The sequence below is a fragment of the Entelurus aequoreus genome, linkage group LG09 (assembly GCF_033978785.1).
Source record: "Entelurus aequoreus isolate RoL-2023_Sb linkage group LG09, RoL_Eaeq_v1.1, whole genome shotgun sequence".
Lineage (NCBI taxonomy): Eukaryota > Metazoa > Chordata > Actinopteri > Syngnathiformes > Syngnathidae > Entelurus > Entelurus aequoreus.
In genome coordinates, this window is record NC_084739.1 from 19,206,421 (window position 1) to 19,226,682 (window position 20,262).

General features: G+C 36.0%; 1 protein-coding gene and 1 long non-coding RNA gene across 9 annotated transcripts in view; one reads left to right on the forward strand and one right to left on the reverse strand.

Moving 5' to 3' along the window:
- The window catches only part of LOC133657233 (uncharacterized), a 972,718-nt gene that overhangs the window by 580,215 nt on the left and 372,241 nt on the right, over positions 1-20,262 (forward strand). The gene's annotated exons all lie outside the window — the stretch shown is intronic.
- The window catches only part of dst (dystonin), a 235,001-nt gene that overhangs the window by 60,460 nt on the left and 154,279 nt on the right, over positions 1-20,262 (reverse strand). For all 8 annotated transcript variants that reach the window (XM_062058283.1, XM_062058282.1, XM_062058281.1 and 5 more), the window contains 11 exons: positions 20,020-20,228; positions 16,345-16,662; positions 16,093-16,259; positions 14,170-14,326; positions 13,859-13,985; positions 13,702-13,755; positions 11,171-11,406; positions 8,758-8,887; positions 8,297-8,496; positions 6,055-6,553; positions 2,550-4,018 (listed from right to left, as the gene is read on the reverse strand). In XM_062058283.1, coding sequence (XP_061914267.1) covers positions 2,550-4,018; positions 6,055-6,553; positions 8,297-8,496; positions 8,758-8,887; positions 11,171-11,406; positions 13,702-13,755; positions 13,859-13,985; positions 14,170-14,326; positions 16,093-16,259; positions 16,345-16,662; positions 20,020-20,228 — 3,566 coding nt within the window. The remainder of the gene's footprint in view (positions 1-2,549; positions 4,019-6,054; positions 6,554-8,296; positions 8,497-8,757; positions 8,888-11,170; positions 11,407-13,701; positions 13,756-13,858; positions 13,986-14,169; positions 14,327-16,092; positions 16,260-16,344; positions 16,663-20,019; positions 20,229-20,262) is intronic.

Here is a 20,262-nt window from a genome sequence, read left to right on the forward strand (position 1 = left end):
TATATGCTGGTATATATATATATATGTATATATATATATATATATATATATATATATATATATATATATATATATATATATATATATATATATATATATATATATATATATATATATATATATATATACATATATCAATCAATCAATCAATGTTTATTTATATAGCCCTAAATCACAAGTGTTTCAAAGGGCTGTACAAGCCACAACGACATATGTATGTACACACATAGACATATACACTTATTTATATAAATATATATACACATACGTAAATATATGCACATATATACATATATATACATATGTACATATATACACATATATACACATATATATATATATATATATATATATATATATATATATATATATATATATATATATATATATATATATATATATATATACATATATATATATATATATATATATATATATATATACATATATATATATATATATATATATATATATATATATACATATATATATATATACATACATATATACACATACATATATATGTACATTTATATACACATATATACATACAGTATATACACATACATACATATATACACATACATATATATACACATACATATATATACACATACATATATATATATATATACATACATACATACATACAAACATATACATACATATAAACATACATATATATATATATACACATACATATATATATATATATATATATATATATATATATATATATATATATATATATATATATATATATATATATATATATATATACATACATATATATATATATATATATATATATATATATATATATATATATATATATATATATATATATACATACATATATATATATATATATATATATATATATATATATATATATATATATATATATATATATATATATATATATATATATATATATACACAGACCACATTCCATTGGTTATTGTAGGAAACAAAAGCACAGTTTCCACATGACAAACAATTACAGTATTGACAATGAAGGTAGTGCAGGCTTTACTACAAAATTATTCATCTCTTCATTTTGAAGTAAAGGATGCAAGTCCTTCTCTGTCAACAGAATGATACCCAGCCAGGACCACCTGGCCTAAAATGTCCTAAAGTCTACCTACCATCTGAAGTAGTCTTTTTTTGTTACCAGCAGATGCCATAGAGGAGCATGCAGTCCCCAGAGGATTGATACTTTTGTAGTGCAAGGATTCAATGGAGCTTGTGGTTATTGTGCTGCATTGTTGTGGAAATGATCTGAATATTTTAGCACTTCTTTGGGACCATGAAAGATTGAGGTCATTTTAAATTAAATGTATCTGTTAGCGAACACATTATTAGACTGCAAAGTCTAATAAGTTCCGATTAGATCCTAAAATCCATTACACTATTAGGTTAAATCCCCAATCATAATGTCACAAAATAATTTATAAGTACGGTCGTAGTCCAAAAAAACCAACATATTTGTATGAGTAGTAATGCTGTATACCACTATTACAACCACCGTAATAACCACAATATTGTTACAGCATTAACTAATATTGTGACCAGTAAGTGCATGCTTTCCATCTGTATTTATAGGAAAACATTTCAAAATGTATCCAGAAAACAAAATTACTACCATATTGACAAAGATATAAAACAACCCTTAATATAATACAAGCCCACTTCTTCAAAACCATTTTTTTTTTTAAAATACAACAAAATCCCAAAAATCTCAGTAGAGTAGAAAAAAATAAAAAAATAAAATCAATATCTTTAGAGTACAATAAAAATTATTAGGGCTGTCAAAAATAGCGAGTTAGCGCAAGTGATTAATCACCAAAAATATTTTATTAATCATGGACATACGTAGTTTAATTATGCAATTTATTTTGACCGTACATGCTGCTTTATCATAACCGCAGATGTTTTAACTCAAAGGCGACGCAGGTTTTTATATGGTCAGTGATCACGTCAACGCAAATGTGTGAAGATGAGTGAGACTCCGACGAGTGTGCTCGCTGGTAAATTTCACTTCTAAATAAACCCAAATGGAGCAAATAAATAATGTGCATTAAAATATTAAAACAAATTCTGTATGACATTCTGACAAAAAATGTAATTTATGTCCAAATATTGGGCTCTGTTTTTAAGGTAAAATACACAAGCAAGTAATAGTCTGTGATTAATCATGATTAATCCAAATTCAAAAGTGTGATTAATCTGAGAAAAAAATAAACTATTTGACGGCAATGAAAATAATATAAAATTAATAGCTGCCAGTTGGATGACTTCGCTTAACGATGATCACTATTGATGATTGTTAATGTCTCGTATGTGAGTGACAGGAAGGAAAGCTCTGGCTGGTTGGGGAGATGTTTAGCACCAACTGTTGGATTGCGTGTAAACAATCTACAAACCATGCATTGAAAACAACCTGTCTTTCAGAGGAATAAAATCCAATTTTATAGTGGGTCAATATGGTACTAAGAAGTCCTGTAGATGCTATGGTGTGTGTTCTTTGCTCACGTTGGTGCACATACCTTAAAGGCCTCCAGCTGTTGATTGATGATGTCCGTCTCCATGCCGACCGCCCCCTGAGATGCCTCCTTGTTCACAGCGCTGCAAAGTTGATCATCCACCAGCTGGAGTTTTCCGCAGAGCTCCTCTAGCTTGACGAGAGTACTCTGCACCTGCCGCTCCCTGCCTTTGGCTCGGTCCATGAGCTTGCCACACTGCTTACTCAGAGCATCTAGGTCTCTCTTCAGGCCCAACAGGTCAGGTGAAGCATCAGTCTCAAGCATCCTCTTACAGCCGTCCCCTGCGTTGGCCGTGTTGACCATCAGCTCTTGCAACTTGACGACGAAGCTCTCAATGCTGTCTTGCTGCTCTTTCAGAACCAGCAAGTCCAAGTCCACTGGAGCCATGCTGTCCAACTCATCATCCAGGTCTGTGAAGCGGGTGAACATCTCACGGATGTTGTTTTGGAACTGCCCGATTCCTTGCAATTTACCTTCCAGGACCTTGCAAGTCTCCTCCAGCTTCATATTTAGGGTGCTGTATTCTTGTTCTATGCTGTCTGCTTGAAGTAAGAGGTCTGTCACTCCGTCAGCGTTTGGAACGTCAACTACAAGAGACGTTGCCAAGCTTTTCAGGTGTTCTACTTGATTTTGCACTCCTCCTAGACTCTTCTGTTGGGCTTTCATGTTAGTTAAGTTCTTATTGCTTTGTCCCTGCAGTCCTTGTGATTCATAAGCAACCAGAAGCTTCTTAGCTCCCTCAAGATGTGATTTGGCTTCTTTGGAGCCTTCATTAAATTCTTTAACTGCATGAGAAATCTTCTCCAAGGATTCCTTTTTGCTCTGAAGACCTTCCAATACGCTGTCCACCCTTTCAGAGATGTTTGCTGCCTCGTCTTTGATTTCTTCAGTGTCAGTATTTGCCACCTCAAGAAGGCTTTCTGCGGCGGTGTTGAGCTGCTCCAACATCCCCCTGTGCTTGTCCACATCCTTCTGGAGAACTTTCACTTGCGAGATAGCGTTATCCACGGCAGCAGGCTCCACAGCAAGTTTGATCCGACCTTCAATGGCCTCACACTCCAACACCCAAGGCCTCAGCTTCTCTCTGTGTTCTTCAAACTTCTGTACCCTCTGAAGAGTGGCTTTAAGTTTTTCAACCTGCTCCCCTGAGCTCTTCTTTACTTCCTGCCAGTTAGAAGACAGAAGTGACAGTTGCCCCTGCAGTGCCAACTTCTCTGCACCGTCAGTACTCTGCAGAAGCATCTCCCCTTCGCCTGCTATTGTGTTGTACGTGGCCTCCTGTTCACTGAGAGCCGCCTGCAGTTTACTGTGCGCATCCAGCGTTTTTTGAAGGACGTCAGCTTTGGCAGAGATGGGCAGAGGCTTCGACTGGTCCCGCAGCTTCTCAGCCAGCCATGACTGGAAGTCTTTGGAGGTTTGATGGAATTGCTGGGAGCTGGCGAAGGTCGAGTTCAGCTGCTCAATTTGTTTGGCTGCAAAAAAAACAATAAATAAAATAAGGGGACTTAGTGGATGCAGACAGACCTCATACAACACTTACATGAGAAAATATGAAATTACTGACATAAGGCGCAAAAAACAACAATATAGTTATCATTAGATTTGACAATCATATTAGTGTCTGGCATTTTAACTCAAACATACCTATAGATCAGTGGCGGCTGCGGGTCTTTCAAGTAGGGGAACATTATCCCATAACAGATAAAAGACAAAGACGCTAGATTTTACAAAGAAAATGTCACTTAAGGGTTTGTAAAATTCCTCCTTATCAACATGGAACAACGGAATGAAAGTTGAAAAATGCTCTGGCTTTGGTTTATATTTCATTTTGCTGTCAATCAAAAAAGGATTCAGCCTCAGACAGATCATCCAATCATCATGCAGAAGCCCGGCGTCCAGGCCAGCCAAGGCCAAGCCCACGTTCCATATACTTCTAGAGATGCTCGGCGTCCGATGGGCGGGACAAAGCCGAGCATTTATCCAACCCACTCTATGTTTCCCTATTGATCCATTGTTCGAGACCAAAAGTCACTCCATATAGCATATAGCATACAGTAGCATACCAGTATGTGGGACTAAATTATGGAATGGATTATGTACAGAAGTCAAACAATGTACAAATATGATCGAGTTTATGAAACTGTTCAAATTCAAAGTTTGTACAAAGTAAAAGGAAGAAAAATCCTGGTAAACATCTTGAACCTTATTCAATCAATCAATGTTTATTTATATAGCACTAAATCACAAGTGTCTCAAAGGGCTGAAACATTTGATAATCTTATCTCATTTTGTCAAACACCTGTCGAAAGGAACAAATGTTAGTTTTTTTTGGCACTTCAGGGGAAGCTGAACATCCCTTGCAGTCTTAGAGCAATCGCCATTGCTATAGATTACTATTATAGTCTATATCATTAGTGTCAAACTTGTTTTCATTGAGGGCCACATTGTATTTATGGCTGCTCTTCTAACAGTAAAAATATATAAATATTACAGAATAATCGCCTCATGATATTATTACAGAATTGCTTATGCATGTGATTATATATTTTTACGTACAAATTGATGGATAGCTTGCTTTGAAATCCTAAGTCAGGGTGATATACAGATATTGAAGTACGTATTTGTATTTTGACCAAAAAAAGTTTGGAATATATGCTAATATAATGTTTGTTGCATGATCAGAGCATATTAAAGTTAAAAGACAAGCAATTGCATGCAGTACTGCAATTTTTCATTCAAAATTGAAAGAACGAATACATTTAGTGATGAAGATGGAGTACTTTAGAATGTTCACATAAAATGAAGCAGCGGGCCAAATCTGGCCCCTGGGACTTGAGTTTGACACCTGTGGTCTATATTATGGATTGATACTATTATTTAATTTATTCTTAACAACCTAAACTTAATCCATTCATCCATTTCCTACCGCTTGTCCCTTACAGGGTCGCGGGGGGTGCTGGAGCCTATCTCAGCTGCACACTGGCGGAAGGCGGGGTACACCCTGGACAAGTCGCCACCTCATCGCAGGGCCAACAATCACTAGATTAAAATTGCTGCCATATATATATATATGTATATATCTCATATACAGTAGTAAAAATATTTTGTAATACAAAGGTAATACAAATAATTAAATTTTTTGAATGTGTAAAGCATTATTATAGTAATTATTACTTATATTTCATTGTTTATGTTGAACTTATATTATTTTTAATGATATATTGTAGCAAAAATTACTACTGATTTTAGTAATATTAGCATAAATAAATACAAAAATACAAATGTTACCATTATCGTAGTTATTTTAATAATTACCTGTTTATATTCACTATTATTATCATGATCAGAATTATATACATGAAGTTGCATGCAGACAAGAAGACGTAATACGTGACGTAATATGAATTATACTAAAAGTAAAGTTGCGCAGAAACTCTTGTTATGCACTCATACTGGAGGCACATTGTTATGATAAAATAAATGGATCTGTCATCCAAACATAACAAACCTGTTTTCTCTTCCAGCTGTCTAAAAGGTTTGCTGACACTCTCCAACTGCCTGGCTAAGTCCGCCTTGAGGTAGTCCTCAGTCACCATCGCTGTGAGCTCTGCATGAATGCCCTCAGCCTGCTTCAGCTTCTTCCTCTCATCTCTCAGCTGAACCGAGATATTATGGACGTCCTCCAGACGCTTCTTCACCGCATCGGGCTGGGTGCTGCAGGCCTGATGGTTGCCAAGCTGACCTTCAAGCTGAGTAACGGTCTGGCTGAGAGTGCTAAGCAGGTCTTGGAACTCTCCCGTCTTCTCCACAGCCTGGTCGATGAGGTCATCGCGCCGGTCCAGCAGTCCCATAAGACCTTGCCACTTCTCAGTGACGGCAGTGAGCTGCTCCCTCACCTGCTTACTGTTCGAGGGGTCATGGTTACCCGACGAGTTTAGGATGGCAGAAGCAGCTTCGTTGAGTTGATCGTACTGAGGCTTTCGGCTTTTGAACTCATTCTGGAGGATCTGCACGAAGGGTAGAGCAAATATGATCATTGCATCCCAGAACAAGAGCACAGAGTGCAGACCTGTGACAAGGCTTTTCGTAAAAATGTAATCTAATATACCAAAATGTTTTGTCTGATTACAAGAACATTTAAAATGTATATGAATATGAATACATACACTACCGTTCAAAAGTTTGGGGTCACCCTAACAATTTTGTGGAATAGCCTTCATTTCTAAGAACAAGAATAGACTGTCGAGTTTCAGATGAAAGTTCTCTTTTTCTGGCCATTTTGAGCGTTTAATTGACCCCACAAATGTGATGCTCCAGAAACTCAATCTGCTCAAAGGAAGGTCAGTTTTGTAGCTTCTGTAACGAGCTAAACTGTTTTCAGATGTGTAAACATGATTGCACAAGGGTTTTCTAATCATCAATTAGCCTTCTGAGCCAATGAGCAAACACATTGTACCATTAGAACACTGGAGTGATAATTGCTGGAAATGGGCCTCTATACACCTATGTAGATATTGCACCAAAAACCAGACATTTGCAGCTAGAATAGTCATTTACCACATTAGCAATGTATAGAGTGTATTTCTTTAAAGTTAAGACTAGTTTAAAGTTATCTCATTGAGAAGTACAGTGCTTTTTCTTCAAAAATAAGGACATATCAATGTGACTCCAAACTTTTGAACGGTAGTGTAATGAACCTTTGAGCAAGGCCTTTGTAAGTACTTGACGTACAACGCATGCATCACTATACAGTAAGGTATGCATTAAAACAATGATGAATACATGTAACTAAAGCATACTATACAGGTAGTTTTACTAAAAAATAATCAGAACTACAGTATTGTATATATTTATTTTGGGGGGGGGAGTACATTGACAGAGAGAATATATGGAATTGTTTATTTGCTCAGACATGCTTTATAACTTATATTAAAGAACACAACGTGGTTACATTTTACAGCATACATTATAAATATGTTTAGTTAAAAGCTATTAAATTCACTTTAAAAATAATCAAATAAGATTAATATTACAGGAGTAAAAGTGTTTTATTTATTTACCGAAGTGGTATTTTTGTACAACATAGCTATTCAATCAATTATTGTTTATTTTTATTATGTATATTTTTGATATGCTGAGTTGTTTTTTTTCTTGAGAATTTTTTTTTTTAGAATAATTAAATAAATTAAAGAGTTTATGTCAAATAAACGTTACATTTTTGTGGTCTTTGTTTATCTTTTTTGTGAACAATAAAATAATACTGAATATTTTTTGTGGATGTGGATTGATGTGCGGATTGTAGGGCTGGATGATTATGGTAAAAAAAATTACGTTGTTTTTTTTTTATTGATATTATAATTTAATAATTATTTACACGATTATTTATTAACACAAGTATTTATTGTACCACCAAAACTCAACTTTAAATATAAAAAAAAAAAAAACATAATACATTTAATAGTAACTAATAAACCACAACAAGTGAAATAATAATAGTAATAACAATACATTTAAATAACAATATCCATCCATCCGTACCACTTGTCCCTCTAAAATAGCAATATAAAAAACGAATCCGGCCCGCCTGCGTCCACAACCTCCCAAGTTTAAAAAAATTCTGTCCTGTCCAGCTGCTCAGGCGAATCATAAGTCGATGTAGATATAGCCCATATTTGCAAAAAAATTGGGACCCCTGATATGAACAAACTAAAAAAAACAGTGAAGAAGCTAAATGATACAACAATGTCTACCTGGACTTGTTGCTTCTGCATTTTAAGCATGTTAAGGTCAATGGAGAGGGGCCCAAGGACACTCATCATCAGCTCCTTCTCCGACAGCCACTGGCCAAGCTGCAGCTGAGTGGTTTGGAGGATGTCCAGATTCTTGTTGGACTGCTCCAGGTGCTGCTTCCTCTCCACCACTGAGCCGCTGATGTCTTCCCAAGCAGCATCTACACAGTAGAGTAGAATCACGTTTATATTTAGCCTGCATGAGTCAGCATCGTTGCATAAAGTGTGTAAATCTCACACTGGGCAGCACTTGGCTGTGTAAATGTGTGAATTTAATTTGTGTCCTGCAGAAAGCAGGTGATGTGACATTTGGCGACACCCTGGACGGATACTCAAAGTCAAGTGATGTGTGACATTATGCAAAGGACAATATACCGTACATGATTGGGATTTCATAAATATATATGTCAGTGCATGCATACCTATGTCTGCTAACATCTGCTTCCATTTGGCTGCCTCTTGGGAGTTTGGTTGAGTTTCAATCAAGTGGAGGAGTTTCTCTCTCAGCTTGTGAAGCTGATCTTTTTTCTGCTTCATGTCGTCTTCAAACACCTAAGCAAATGGGACAAATATTTCAGAATATTAAACATACTGTACATAGTACAGAATATGTACTGCTAATTGTGGCTCATGAAGTGAGTTAGACAATAATATTTCAGCATACTACATTTGAATTTGCACAATTACTGTGAGACCCGTTTATGTCGACACCCAGCGGTTGTCCACATAAGCGGTTGTCGGTGTAACTAAAATTGAAACCGAACATTTGCAGAGTCGTAAGTAGAGTGGACCACTGTTAATAAATTAGGGCTGTTAAAAATAACGGATTAACTCATGTGATTAATCATAAAAATATCATAGCATTAATCATGTAAATACGCAGATTAATCGCGGATGGTTACTTCAGAGGTGGAACAGGTTGCTTTAGTGATGAGGTCAGTGTAAAGATGAGTGAGGAGTCTCTGACTATTGCACTCGCTGGCAAATTTCGGGACTTTAGATAAAACCGTTTTTAGCAAATAAATAATGTGCATCAAGTAAAACATTTTAAAAAAATATTCTTGGATGACATTCTGACATAAGAATTGCATTAGTGTCCAAATATTAGGGTCTTTTTTAAGCTAATTTAAATTATGCAAGCGAGTAATGACCTGTGATTAATCATGATTAATCTAATTTTAAAATGTGATTAATCAGATTTTTAAAAAATGTATCCTTCGATAGCACTAAAATAAATGTAATCGAATAAAAATGTTAAACCTGACATTGTTTGCCTAAATTTTAACATATTTTTTCATGAGATATTTCATACTCTTCTAATTTTGTTTTATGTCTTGACTGCAGTGATAATAAATATTTCTTCCAGTGGCTAAAAATCTGAAGAAAAAAAACTGTGGTAAAATGATCCATGTAAATACTGCGATGCTTTTATTTTGAAGCTATGAACAGGAAGTCATTGTGTGCACATTATAATGCTGTGTAACAAGACTGTAGTTGCCGTTGCTCTTTTCGTTTCACGCTGCTTATCAATAATGAGGAAGTTGACAATAGTACAAAACATGTTGACATAAACGGACCCTTTTTTAATTGAAATTACCCCTTTCGGCCCAGAAATGTCGACATAAGTGGAACCAACTTAAGTGGGTTCCCCTCTATTCCATGTGTATGTTTCTACCATGAGTGGAGCCCGCGTACCACCAGGGGTACTCGCACTGCAGTTTGAGAATCTGGTCTGGACTATTTTAAATTAAATGCCCTTAGCTCATTTACTGCAACCTGTGCCTCTCGAGCCGCATGCGGCGGCCTAGTGGCTCCCTGGAGCCTTTTTAAAAAAGGATTGAAAATGGAGAAAAAATTGGGGGAAAATAGTTTTTTTCGGTTTTAGTATGTTTTTTGTTTGTGGACAAACATGACACAAACCTTCCCAATTGTTAGAAAGCCCACTGTTTAATATGTTTAATATGAGTTTGGTGAACATCGTTTTGTCCTACTAATTTCGGCGGTTCATGAACTCACCATCGTGTGGACTGTGACGCAACAGTTTGTTTACATGTAAAATCTAACACTCCTTCTCATTTTGTCCACCAAACGTTTTATGCTGTGTGTGAATGCACAAAGGTGCGCTTTGTTGATGTTATTGACTTGTTGGAGTGCTAATCAGGCATATTTGGTCATTGCATGACTACAAGCTAATCCATGCTAACATGCTATTTAGGCTAGCTGTATGTACATATTGCATCATTATGCCTCATTTGTAGGTATATTTGAGCTCATTTAATTTTCTTTGCTTTTATCCTCTTTGTATATCATTTATATTTGCATGATTTGCATTATCTGTATGTAATATTGGCTGCATTTCTGATAGTTGTTTGTGTGCCATGTTGTTCCAGACCACAGCAAACATTACCTGGCTTGCCATAGATTGTAATACATCTATTAAAAGAAGACAGCCTGCCATTTCCTTTAACTTGGACACACACATCTGTACCTTTGGCCATTAAAAGCCAGTAATTTCCAGGAGTTATCTCACCGTCTGAGTAGCCTCTGATTTACTAATGGTTTCTAAAGTTGTAAAAATGTGTAGAATAAATATTACATTTCAACATTTCTGTCAACGAAGATTTGCTTCAGCCTGCGACACATAGTCATTTTGATAGTAGGCTATTATAGCTAATATAGACACTTACATCATGTGTTGCCTTCATTATAAGACTTATATACGGCTTTTCATTTTTTGGCGTCTCCAGACAGATTAGTTTTTTGTATTTTTGGTCCAATATGGCTCTTTCAACATTTTGGGTTGCCGACCCCCGGTATAGACAAACATCTTAGCACCTTCTGCTGTTCAAGCTGAGTTTTAACAGCGTCTTTCTCCGTGGCTCCATTTTTCCAAGATGCTGTGGTCTTCTTCATGTCCTCCAGCCACGTCATCATGTTGTCCGTCTCCTTTTTGGCGTCCTTCAGCTCGCGCACAGCTCCACTCAGCTCGGCCGCTTGACTCTTCAGAGCGTCACCCAGACTGGAGTAGCCCTCGTTGACGAAGGACATGTTTTGCTGAATTGTCATCAGCTCTGAGGATCATAATTAAAGGATCTGTGAGTACCGCTACATTTTGGGACTTATGCAGTGTGTAAAAATGTACTAATTATACCCTGTATGTATGTAGATTAACTCTTAAATCCAGTTACAATAGATTTCATAATTGTTTTAGATCAGTGATTCTTGAAGTGTGGTACGTGTATCACTAGTGGTATGCTGGCTCTATCTAGTGGTACACTAAAGAATCACTTGATTAAAGTACAGTGTTTTATTTTCCTGTAATCAAACACAATGCTATTGTTCAAACTGTGTGTAATGTATCAGTCGCCAAAACTATTGAATATACTTAAATATGTTGAATTGTTGAAAGACCTACTCAGTGGCCTTGTGGTTAGAGTGTCCGCCCTGAGACTGGAAGGTCGTGAGTTCAAACCCCGTCCGAGTCATACGTAAGACTATAAAAAATGGGACCCATTGCCTCCCTGCTTGGCACTCAGCATTAAGGGTTGGAATTGGGGGTTAAATCACCAAAATTATTCCCGAGCGTGGCCACCGCTGCTGCTCACTGCTCCCCTCACCTCCCAGGGGGTGAACATCGGGATGGGTCAAATGCAGAGGATAATTTCACCACACCTAGTGTGTGTGGGACAATTATTGGGACTTTAACTTTATTTTAATAAAAGCTATGCTTTGTTTTAATGAATATTTAGGCCTACCATACTGTATTATATTTAATGTTTATCATGGTGTTTGGAGCGCCCAAGTTACGTGAGGTGGTACTACTTGGGGAAAAAAGTTTGAGAAGCACTGTTTTAGACATTCCATGGCCCTTTTTGTATGTTAAATAGCTTTGATGTTTACCTGAAACACCTAGAACTCAATATGGCAACTGCATTCTTTATCTCTTTAGTTCTCTGTTTTACGCACATGCAGGCATACAATCATATAATACATACAATCTACTTGCTATAAGTTTGGGGTTATGCAAAGGTTCATGCATAGAACAACACATCAGGGCTGGACAAGGTACAAGGTTGCTTCCGGTTTTCAAAATCAACATTTGCATTTCTTTGCTTCAGTATAGGGCTGGGCGATATATCGAGTTTGTAAGATATATTGATATATTTTATACAAGATATGAATTAAGAAAATATCGTAATATCGATATAATTTATTTCATGTTAAAATGACGAAACACCGCTCATTTGTTGTGTTCCTTATTCTCCCCCGCTTCCCACTCGCTACTAAACCCCTCCCCCTCCTCCTTTCAAGACTGCTTGCACGTATAAGAACATCCATGATTGGTTGGTTGTTTACCATGATGAGTCATGATTGGTTGAGATTAGGGCAAAACATTAGGGACAGGCCAATCAGAGGCAAGATAGGGCGGGTCATGGAACCAGGAAGGGAAATCACAACAGACATCCCAGAGGATGACGAGAGAGTCGTAGAAAAGACAGAAGGAATATTCAAGCAGGCGATTAATATATATATATATAAAAAAACTAGTGGAAGATGGCAAAGGGATTCTCTTCTTTTGTTTTTTTTATTAACGAGGTAGATGACGTCCAGGAAACCCACAATGCGTCTACTTGGCCACATTTGGACGAATGAATGCGTCTGGATAAGACCTTAATTTTGAGTTGTTTACCATGTAAGCCCAAATCAAAACTGTTCTTGAGTTGCCAAGCCATATTTCACATGAGAAATGCTGCCATAAATGTATGCCAAACTGAGGAAGATCATAGCTGCACAATTAAGTAAAGTCACTTACTTGGCGCTGACCAGAACCGTACATGTGTGACAGTCCGATACATCGTCAACTGGGAATTAAAAAGTGCCTGCCTGCAAATGTATTTTTTTATCTGACTTTGATACATTTTTTATTATTTGCACAGCTATGTTATTTATTTTACGTAGAAATAATATTTTTCTATTTTATTTATGTTATGTAATTCTGTGCTATGTAAACAGTTTATTTTCTGTGCTGTTAATACCCACCTTGACTAACTGGGTTAAAAAAAAGTGCCACTGACTGTTTATAGTACACTTGACATTCACTTCAATTTCAGTGAATCTCGCTCAAAACTGAAAATCTTTATATGTATACTTTCACAGGAAAATATTTTGAGATATATATCGAATGTCGAGTTGAAGTAAAAATATATCGATATATACTTTTTCGTCCATATCGCCCAGCCCTACTTCAGTAATCAAGATATATTGGCTAATTGTATGTATTTCTGGCGAAGCCTCAATACATTGTCCAGTGCTACAATACATCCAAACCCAGTAAAGTCAGTATTTAACCAAACAGACTTGATTACCTTTATTGGTTAAGTACGAATGGCTCGCTGGACCACCACCATTAGTAAGGGCTACTAACACAGAGACATGAAGACAAAGCTTGAGAAAAGAACACCATTCCCAGTAAGACTAACGAACATGCACACTAACACTGACATTCAGTATGCTGATGTTTACCTGACTTATTAGGTATCTTTGCTTTGGCAGGGGATGTGAGGATAGCGATGTGGCTGCATAGTGATGATCCCCTGTTGTTCAAGTCCTGCACAGCAGGACCTTTAGACGTCCATTCTTCTAGTAATCCCTTTGAAAGGTTTATCAGTCAAAATGTGTACTGTTAGATCAATGGCAGCTGGTCGTTAAAGAGAGATAAAATATTGATTTTGACGCCTCCATCTGTCATTGTTTACGGTCGTGATGATGACAATTTGGAGAGGATAGCTAGGAGTGATGTGAAATTGCATGATTTGATGTATTCGGGGACTCACAGTGACTATCTGGAGATCCTTCTCCAGACTTTTAGCACTGCAACTTGTCTGGGCCACAGGCACCTTCTCGTTAGTCTCCTCCAGCCACTTGCTGAGAGCACTGGCTGCCGTCCTGAACTCGCCCAGAAGGTCTTTACAGGACAATACCTCCCCCTCCCTGCAAGATAGTCATACAATATCAATTAGTGCCTTTTTGCGGCTTTTTTATAAACACAGATGTCCATCCCATCCCATCCATTTTCTATCACTTGTCCCTATCGGGTTCGCAGGGGTACTAGTAAAAATAAAAATAAAAAGTCACTGTATTTCATCACATAGTTACTTGGGCTGTTTTTTTTACTTACCTGAGAATCTATAATTTACCTATAATTTTAAATGTTTGTAAAAAAATATCACATTTATAGATCTTCTTCCCTTTTTATTTATTATTTTTCAACAAAACAAATCATACTTCATTAAAATAATACATAGTATATTGCAATTTAGATACACAATCAGTGAACATTAAACTTTTGATTCCTTTCAATCAACTTTTTTTCCAGTCACTGAAATACTTTGATTAAAGATTAAAGATTAAAGTACCAATGATTGTCACACACACACTAGATGTGGTGAAATTTGTCCTCTGCATTTGACCCATCCCCTTGGGGAGCAGTGGGCAGCAGCGGCGCCGCGCCCGGGAATCATTTTGGTGATTTAACCCCCAACTCCAACCCTTGATGCTGAGTGCCAAGCAGGGAGGTAATGGTTAGTTTTTGTTGTTTTTTTAATTTCTATTTATATAATCAGCATACTAATGTTAGCAATGTTCAAATCCAGGCTGAAAACATTTTTATTTAACTACGCATATGGCAACTGAAAGTATTTTACTTACACCTTTTGATTACAATTGAATTATGATTTTTTTTTATGACGATTTTTTAAATGTTTTAATTCTATTTGCCTATTTATAATTGTATGCATCTGAAAAGCCCTTTGAATTGTCTTGTGTACGAATTGCGCTTTATAAATTAACTTGCCTTGCCTTTCCTTACTCATATAAAATATATTTCTGAAACAATGTCAAAATAAATTTTTAATTATTTATATTATAAATTAGGGCTGTGAATCTTTGGGCACCACACGATTCGATTCAATTCGATTCTTGGGGGTAATAATTCAATTCAGAATCGATTCTCGATTCAAAATTATTCTCGATTCAAATTCTATTGCTCTTTTTTTTTATAATATTGGATGCCAGTTCTATGATTAACTACATAAAATAGCTCTGATCAATTTCTATATTAAAGAAACCAGTTTTTGTTTATTAAAATGCTTCCCAAACGTTTAATAAAGTCAAATACAAATAAGGCAACATCTACAGCAACATTATGATTTGCCTGAGTGGCTGGACAGGACAGATTGAAAAAAAATATATATGTATATACAAAAATTAATAATAATAAATGAAAAAATAAAACATTTAAATATTTTTGTATTTTTATTATTTGTTAATTTGTTATATATCAATTTTGGATTGTTTTTAATTGATTAAGAATTGATAAAAGTAATTTTTTTTTTTATACCCCCATTATAAATGTAATATATGTTATATTATTAACACTATTCTAATATACTTTTATTCATTTTTTTTAAATGTGTTTCCATCTTTCTGAGTGTTTCGTTCAACTACCATATAGTGATAAAGGCGGTTTAGATTAGGTAACAAAAAGGGTTCATTACCTATTTTCATGGTCCAGTGTTTAGTCTTCAGTAGATTTTTGTCTTAAACGTTCCATAATAAAGTCATGCAGCCCCTTTATTTTAAAATTCACTGTAATATCAGCTTTACAGATGCCATGTCTGCTCGGTGGACTTGGTCTGCCTGAGTGAGCACTGGCAACTATTGAGGAAATACGGCCATTTGGATGAAACTCCACTTACTTTTCTTTGACGGTGTCTTTGAAGGTGCTGAAGATGTTTGACAGATCGTCCATCTTGCTCTGGATCTGCGCTCTGTTACCGTCTGTGCTTATTTCACACAGCTCCCTGGCTATAGTCTGCAACTTCTCCAAATCACTGGAATGTTCAGCCATCTCAGCTTTTGTTTTCTGAATAAAATGACATATGTTGTTGTTAGCGTCGGCTATACTGTAGCAACTACAGTGCACTGTAAATAAAAAGTGCTCCGCTGACCTGTGTTAGTTCGGAGAGTTCTTCGAAGGTCTTCCCTGGCCCGTCCGTTTCATGCAGATCTTGGGTACGTTTCACGACAAACTGTTGGACTTTATCTGCAACGCTCTCGAATTCCTCCACTTTGTCTTTCAACTGGTCCAGATGCGAAACTTTCTGCTTGTGCTTGTCGCAGGCATCTGAGAAGCGTTGCGAGAGAGCGTCCATCTTAGACTGCAGGAGGACCGCAGCGGAGGGGTCGGCAGTTTCTACGAACTTCTTCACTTTGGATTTCATGGCTGAGATGCTGCTCTGGCGACTTGCTATGTCCTGCTCTATGGCCTGGAAATATACAGAATACGGTCAGTTATGATAGCCTAATCTGGCAAAAATGGACAGTAACACTGGAAAAAAATAATACACTGTGGGGCTGATCGACTAAAGGTTTGCGTGTAATAAAACACGTGCAAACTTGATAGCTCACGCAGATCTAAGTTTGTGCACAAAGGATTGCGTCTCTGATATGAGCAAAACACAAAAAGCGCAATCCATTTAGTGTTTCTGTCTGCATGAATATGTAGAATATATGTTGATTATCCTGGGAGGAGGAGATGCAAATATAATCATTTAGCGCTCACAATGAGATTTATCAAGCCTGCAACTGTTTTGCCGCCACCATATATCGCTGTTAATTTGTTTCGGACATGGCCGCGATATATGAATTTCTGCAAAGTATAAGTCAAATATATTTTAATAACCACAGCATAAAAAAACTGTTTACAACCTTCTAAAAAAATGTGTAACATTATGAGGGCTCTCTGGATATTAAATTACACCCTTTAGTCACGTGTACACTTATTTAGTCTGATATAGTAATGCTGCTGAGCTGAGCCAATCAGTGGCCACGATATCAATCAATCAATCAATCAATCAATCAATGTTTATTTATATAGCCCTAAATCACAAGTGTCTCAAAGGGCTGTACAAGCCACAACGACATCCTCTGTGTCGAGTGGGTCTGACATAATATTGTGAAAGTCCAACACATCAGCGAAAGTCCAGTCCATGGTGGGGCCAGCGGGTAGTCAATAATACTGTAGTATTGATATTTTTAGTTTATTTAGCCAAGTTATACATCAAAATGCTTAATTTAGCACAAAAAATTATAAAATATGCTTAAAAATAAAAATAAAAAAATATTTTTTATATGAATATATATATATATATATATATTCATATAAAAAATATGCTATATGCTATATATATATATATATACATATATATATTCATTTTTTATATGAATATAGATATATATATATATATATATATATATATATGTATATATATATATATATATATATATATATATATATATATACATATATATATATATATATATATATATATTCATAAAAGAATATGCAATGTCGGGAGCCTGCAATATTTGAAGCGTGATTTGTCGAGGGATGACTGTATATTTAAACTTGTGCACTAACTGGCACAGTTAAGCACAAATGGCTGTGCCACATTCAGAAAGAGGCGATCGCTGCAATTACATACAACGAAGAGAGAGAATATTCCGTGCTCTCGTCGACATTCGACATATTTGTGACAGAAATATTAGACATCATCTATCCAGAAATTCCATCTTTGAGCTGATGAATGACTGATAAGGGCTGATTTAGAGAAAGCAAACACCAAAACGATGGTGTCTGCTGGCGTTTTTGAATGGAATTAGTTTTTTCATATGGAAGATATATCATTTATACATCTGATAGGTATACTCTTCATACTCTTAAATAAAAACACTGCTTGCGACATGCCATTTCTTGCTTCTGGATCATTCTACTACGTTTTTGACACAACATCAGCCTTTAACAGAGCGAACCTTTAATGTACTAAAAATAGATTCTGTTGTGTAGTTTGCACTTCTAATAGTCCAGAAAAGGTGGTACAGATTATAGTTGTGTGCTGCATGTTCACAACATAACAAAACACCACAGGTTGGAGCTTGATGTTGCAGGTGCAGTAAATGAGTGTGTCCATGGTGACAACTGGTAGTACATGCAAAAAGTACATTTAAATACGGGAGTCTGCACAACTTTTGCACTTTTAATCCATTGCACACACAGTCTTAGTAGATCACCCGCAACACTCTCACTAATGGTACATGCAATTTATAGTTTGGATCTTAGTAGAACAGGCCCTGTATATCCTCAAATCACACAACTGCGGAAAGTTTCAGCTAGTAACTAACAAGAGGCCTTTATTTGAGGAAAAAACTGTATTTACCAGAATGTCAGACATTATTTTTCTCCTTTTGAAAAAGTCTCAAAAAGGGAAAATGTTTTTTCACTTATTTTGATATAATAAATAGTATAAATATATATTATAAACATATTTAATTTTCCGGACTATAGAGCACACCAGCATATAAGATAGCTCTCCAATCAGCTAAACAGACTGGTGAATTTACTGAGGAATTTGTTCAACTGAAACAATACAAAAATAATGCCATTGTAAATTGTTAATAGTAACGCAAACGTATTAGCATTTTAGCTAGTGCTAACGACGCAGGTTTGATTACATTACGATAGCATGTACAAATATGCATGAAAACACTACTATCAAACATGTGACAGTTTACTGACTATAACTTAATTTTGTTATATTGTAAAACTTTCAAACGTTGCTTGGAGTAATGAATGAAGAAACCATATGGGTAGAAATTAGGGATGTCCGATAATGGCTTTTTGCCGATATCCGATATTCCGATATTGTCCAACTCTTTAATTACCGATACCGATATCAACCGATACCGATATCAACCGATATATGCAGTCGTGGAATTAACACATTATTATGCCTAATTTGGACAACCAGGTATGGTGAAGATAAGGTACTTTTTAAAAAAATTAGTAAAATAAGATAAATAAATTAAAAACATTTTCTTGAATAAAAAAGAAAGTACAACAATATAAAAACAGTTACATAGAAACTAGTAATGAATGACAATTAGTAAAATTAACTGTTAAAGGTTAGTACTATTAGTGGACCAGCAGCACGCACAATCATGTGTGCTTACGGACTGTATCCGTTGCAGACTGTATTGATATGGTGCACTAATTGTAAGTGTATCTTGTGTTTTTTATGTTGATTTAATAAAAAAAAACAACAAAAAAAAAGATACCGATAATAAAAAAAACCGATACCGATAATTTCCGATATTACATTTTAACGCATATATCGGCCGATAATATCGGCAGGCCGATATTATCGGACATCTCTAGTAGAAATGCTTTTGAAGACTAGTAGACGGAACAGCACTTATACATCCGGTTCAAGGCAAACAACAGAAGGAAATACTGTAGACTTTCGACTCGCAGCACCTGCAGTGAGCGAACTCTTCCAAAAGATGGCACCATAAGCACAAACAATAACACACCTTTTCAGTCTCTGTGTCAGTGTTAATACTGTGTAAGTTTGCTGTATACAAAACATTAAAGTGGTTAGCGAGGAAAAACCATGGATTAGCCACACCTTTGTATGAGCCGCAGGGTTCAAAGCTTAGGAAAAAAACTAGGGGCTTATGGTTCGGAAAATACAGTACATACATTTTTGTCGTAAAAAGTGTCGGCTTATATCCAGTGTTGACTTATATTAAGGTCAATGCAGTAATATAGCAATAATCATACATACTGTTTCTTTGCTGAGCATGTCTTTGATAGATGCAGAGTCCAGTGGAATTTGTCCATTCTCTTCCACACTGGCCTCAACTCCCTTCATCCACCCCATCATCTCATCCAGTCCATCCTGGACACTCATGGAGCGAGTCAAAGTGATCTGCAGTTTCTCATTGCGATCACTCACGGACTTGGACAGGTTGTCGTAACGCTCTACAATGTCATCTACAAGGTAGACAAAACAAACCCAGTTACGTTT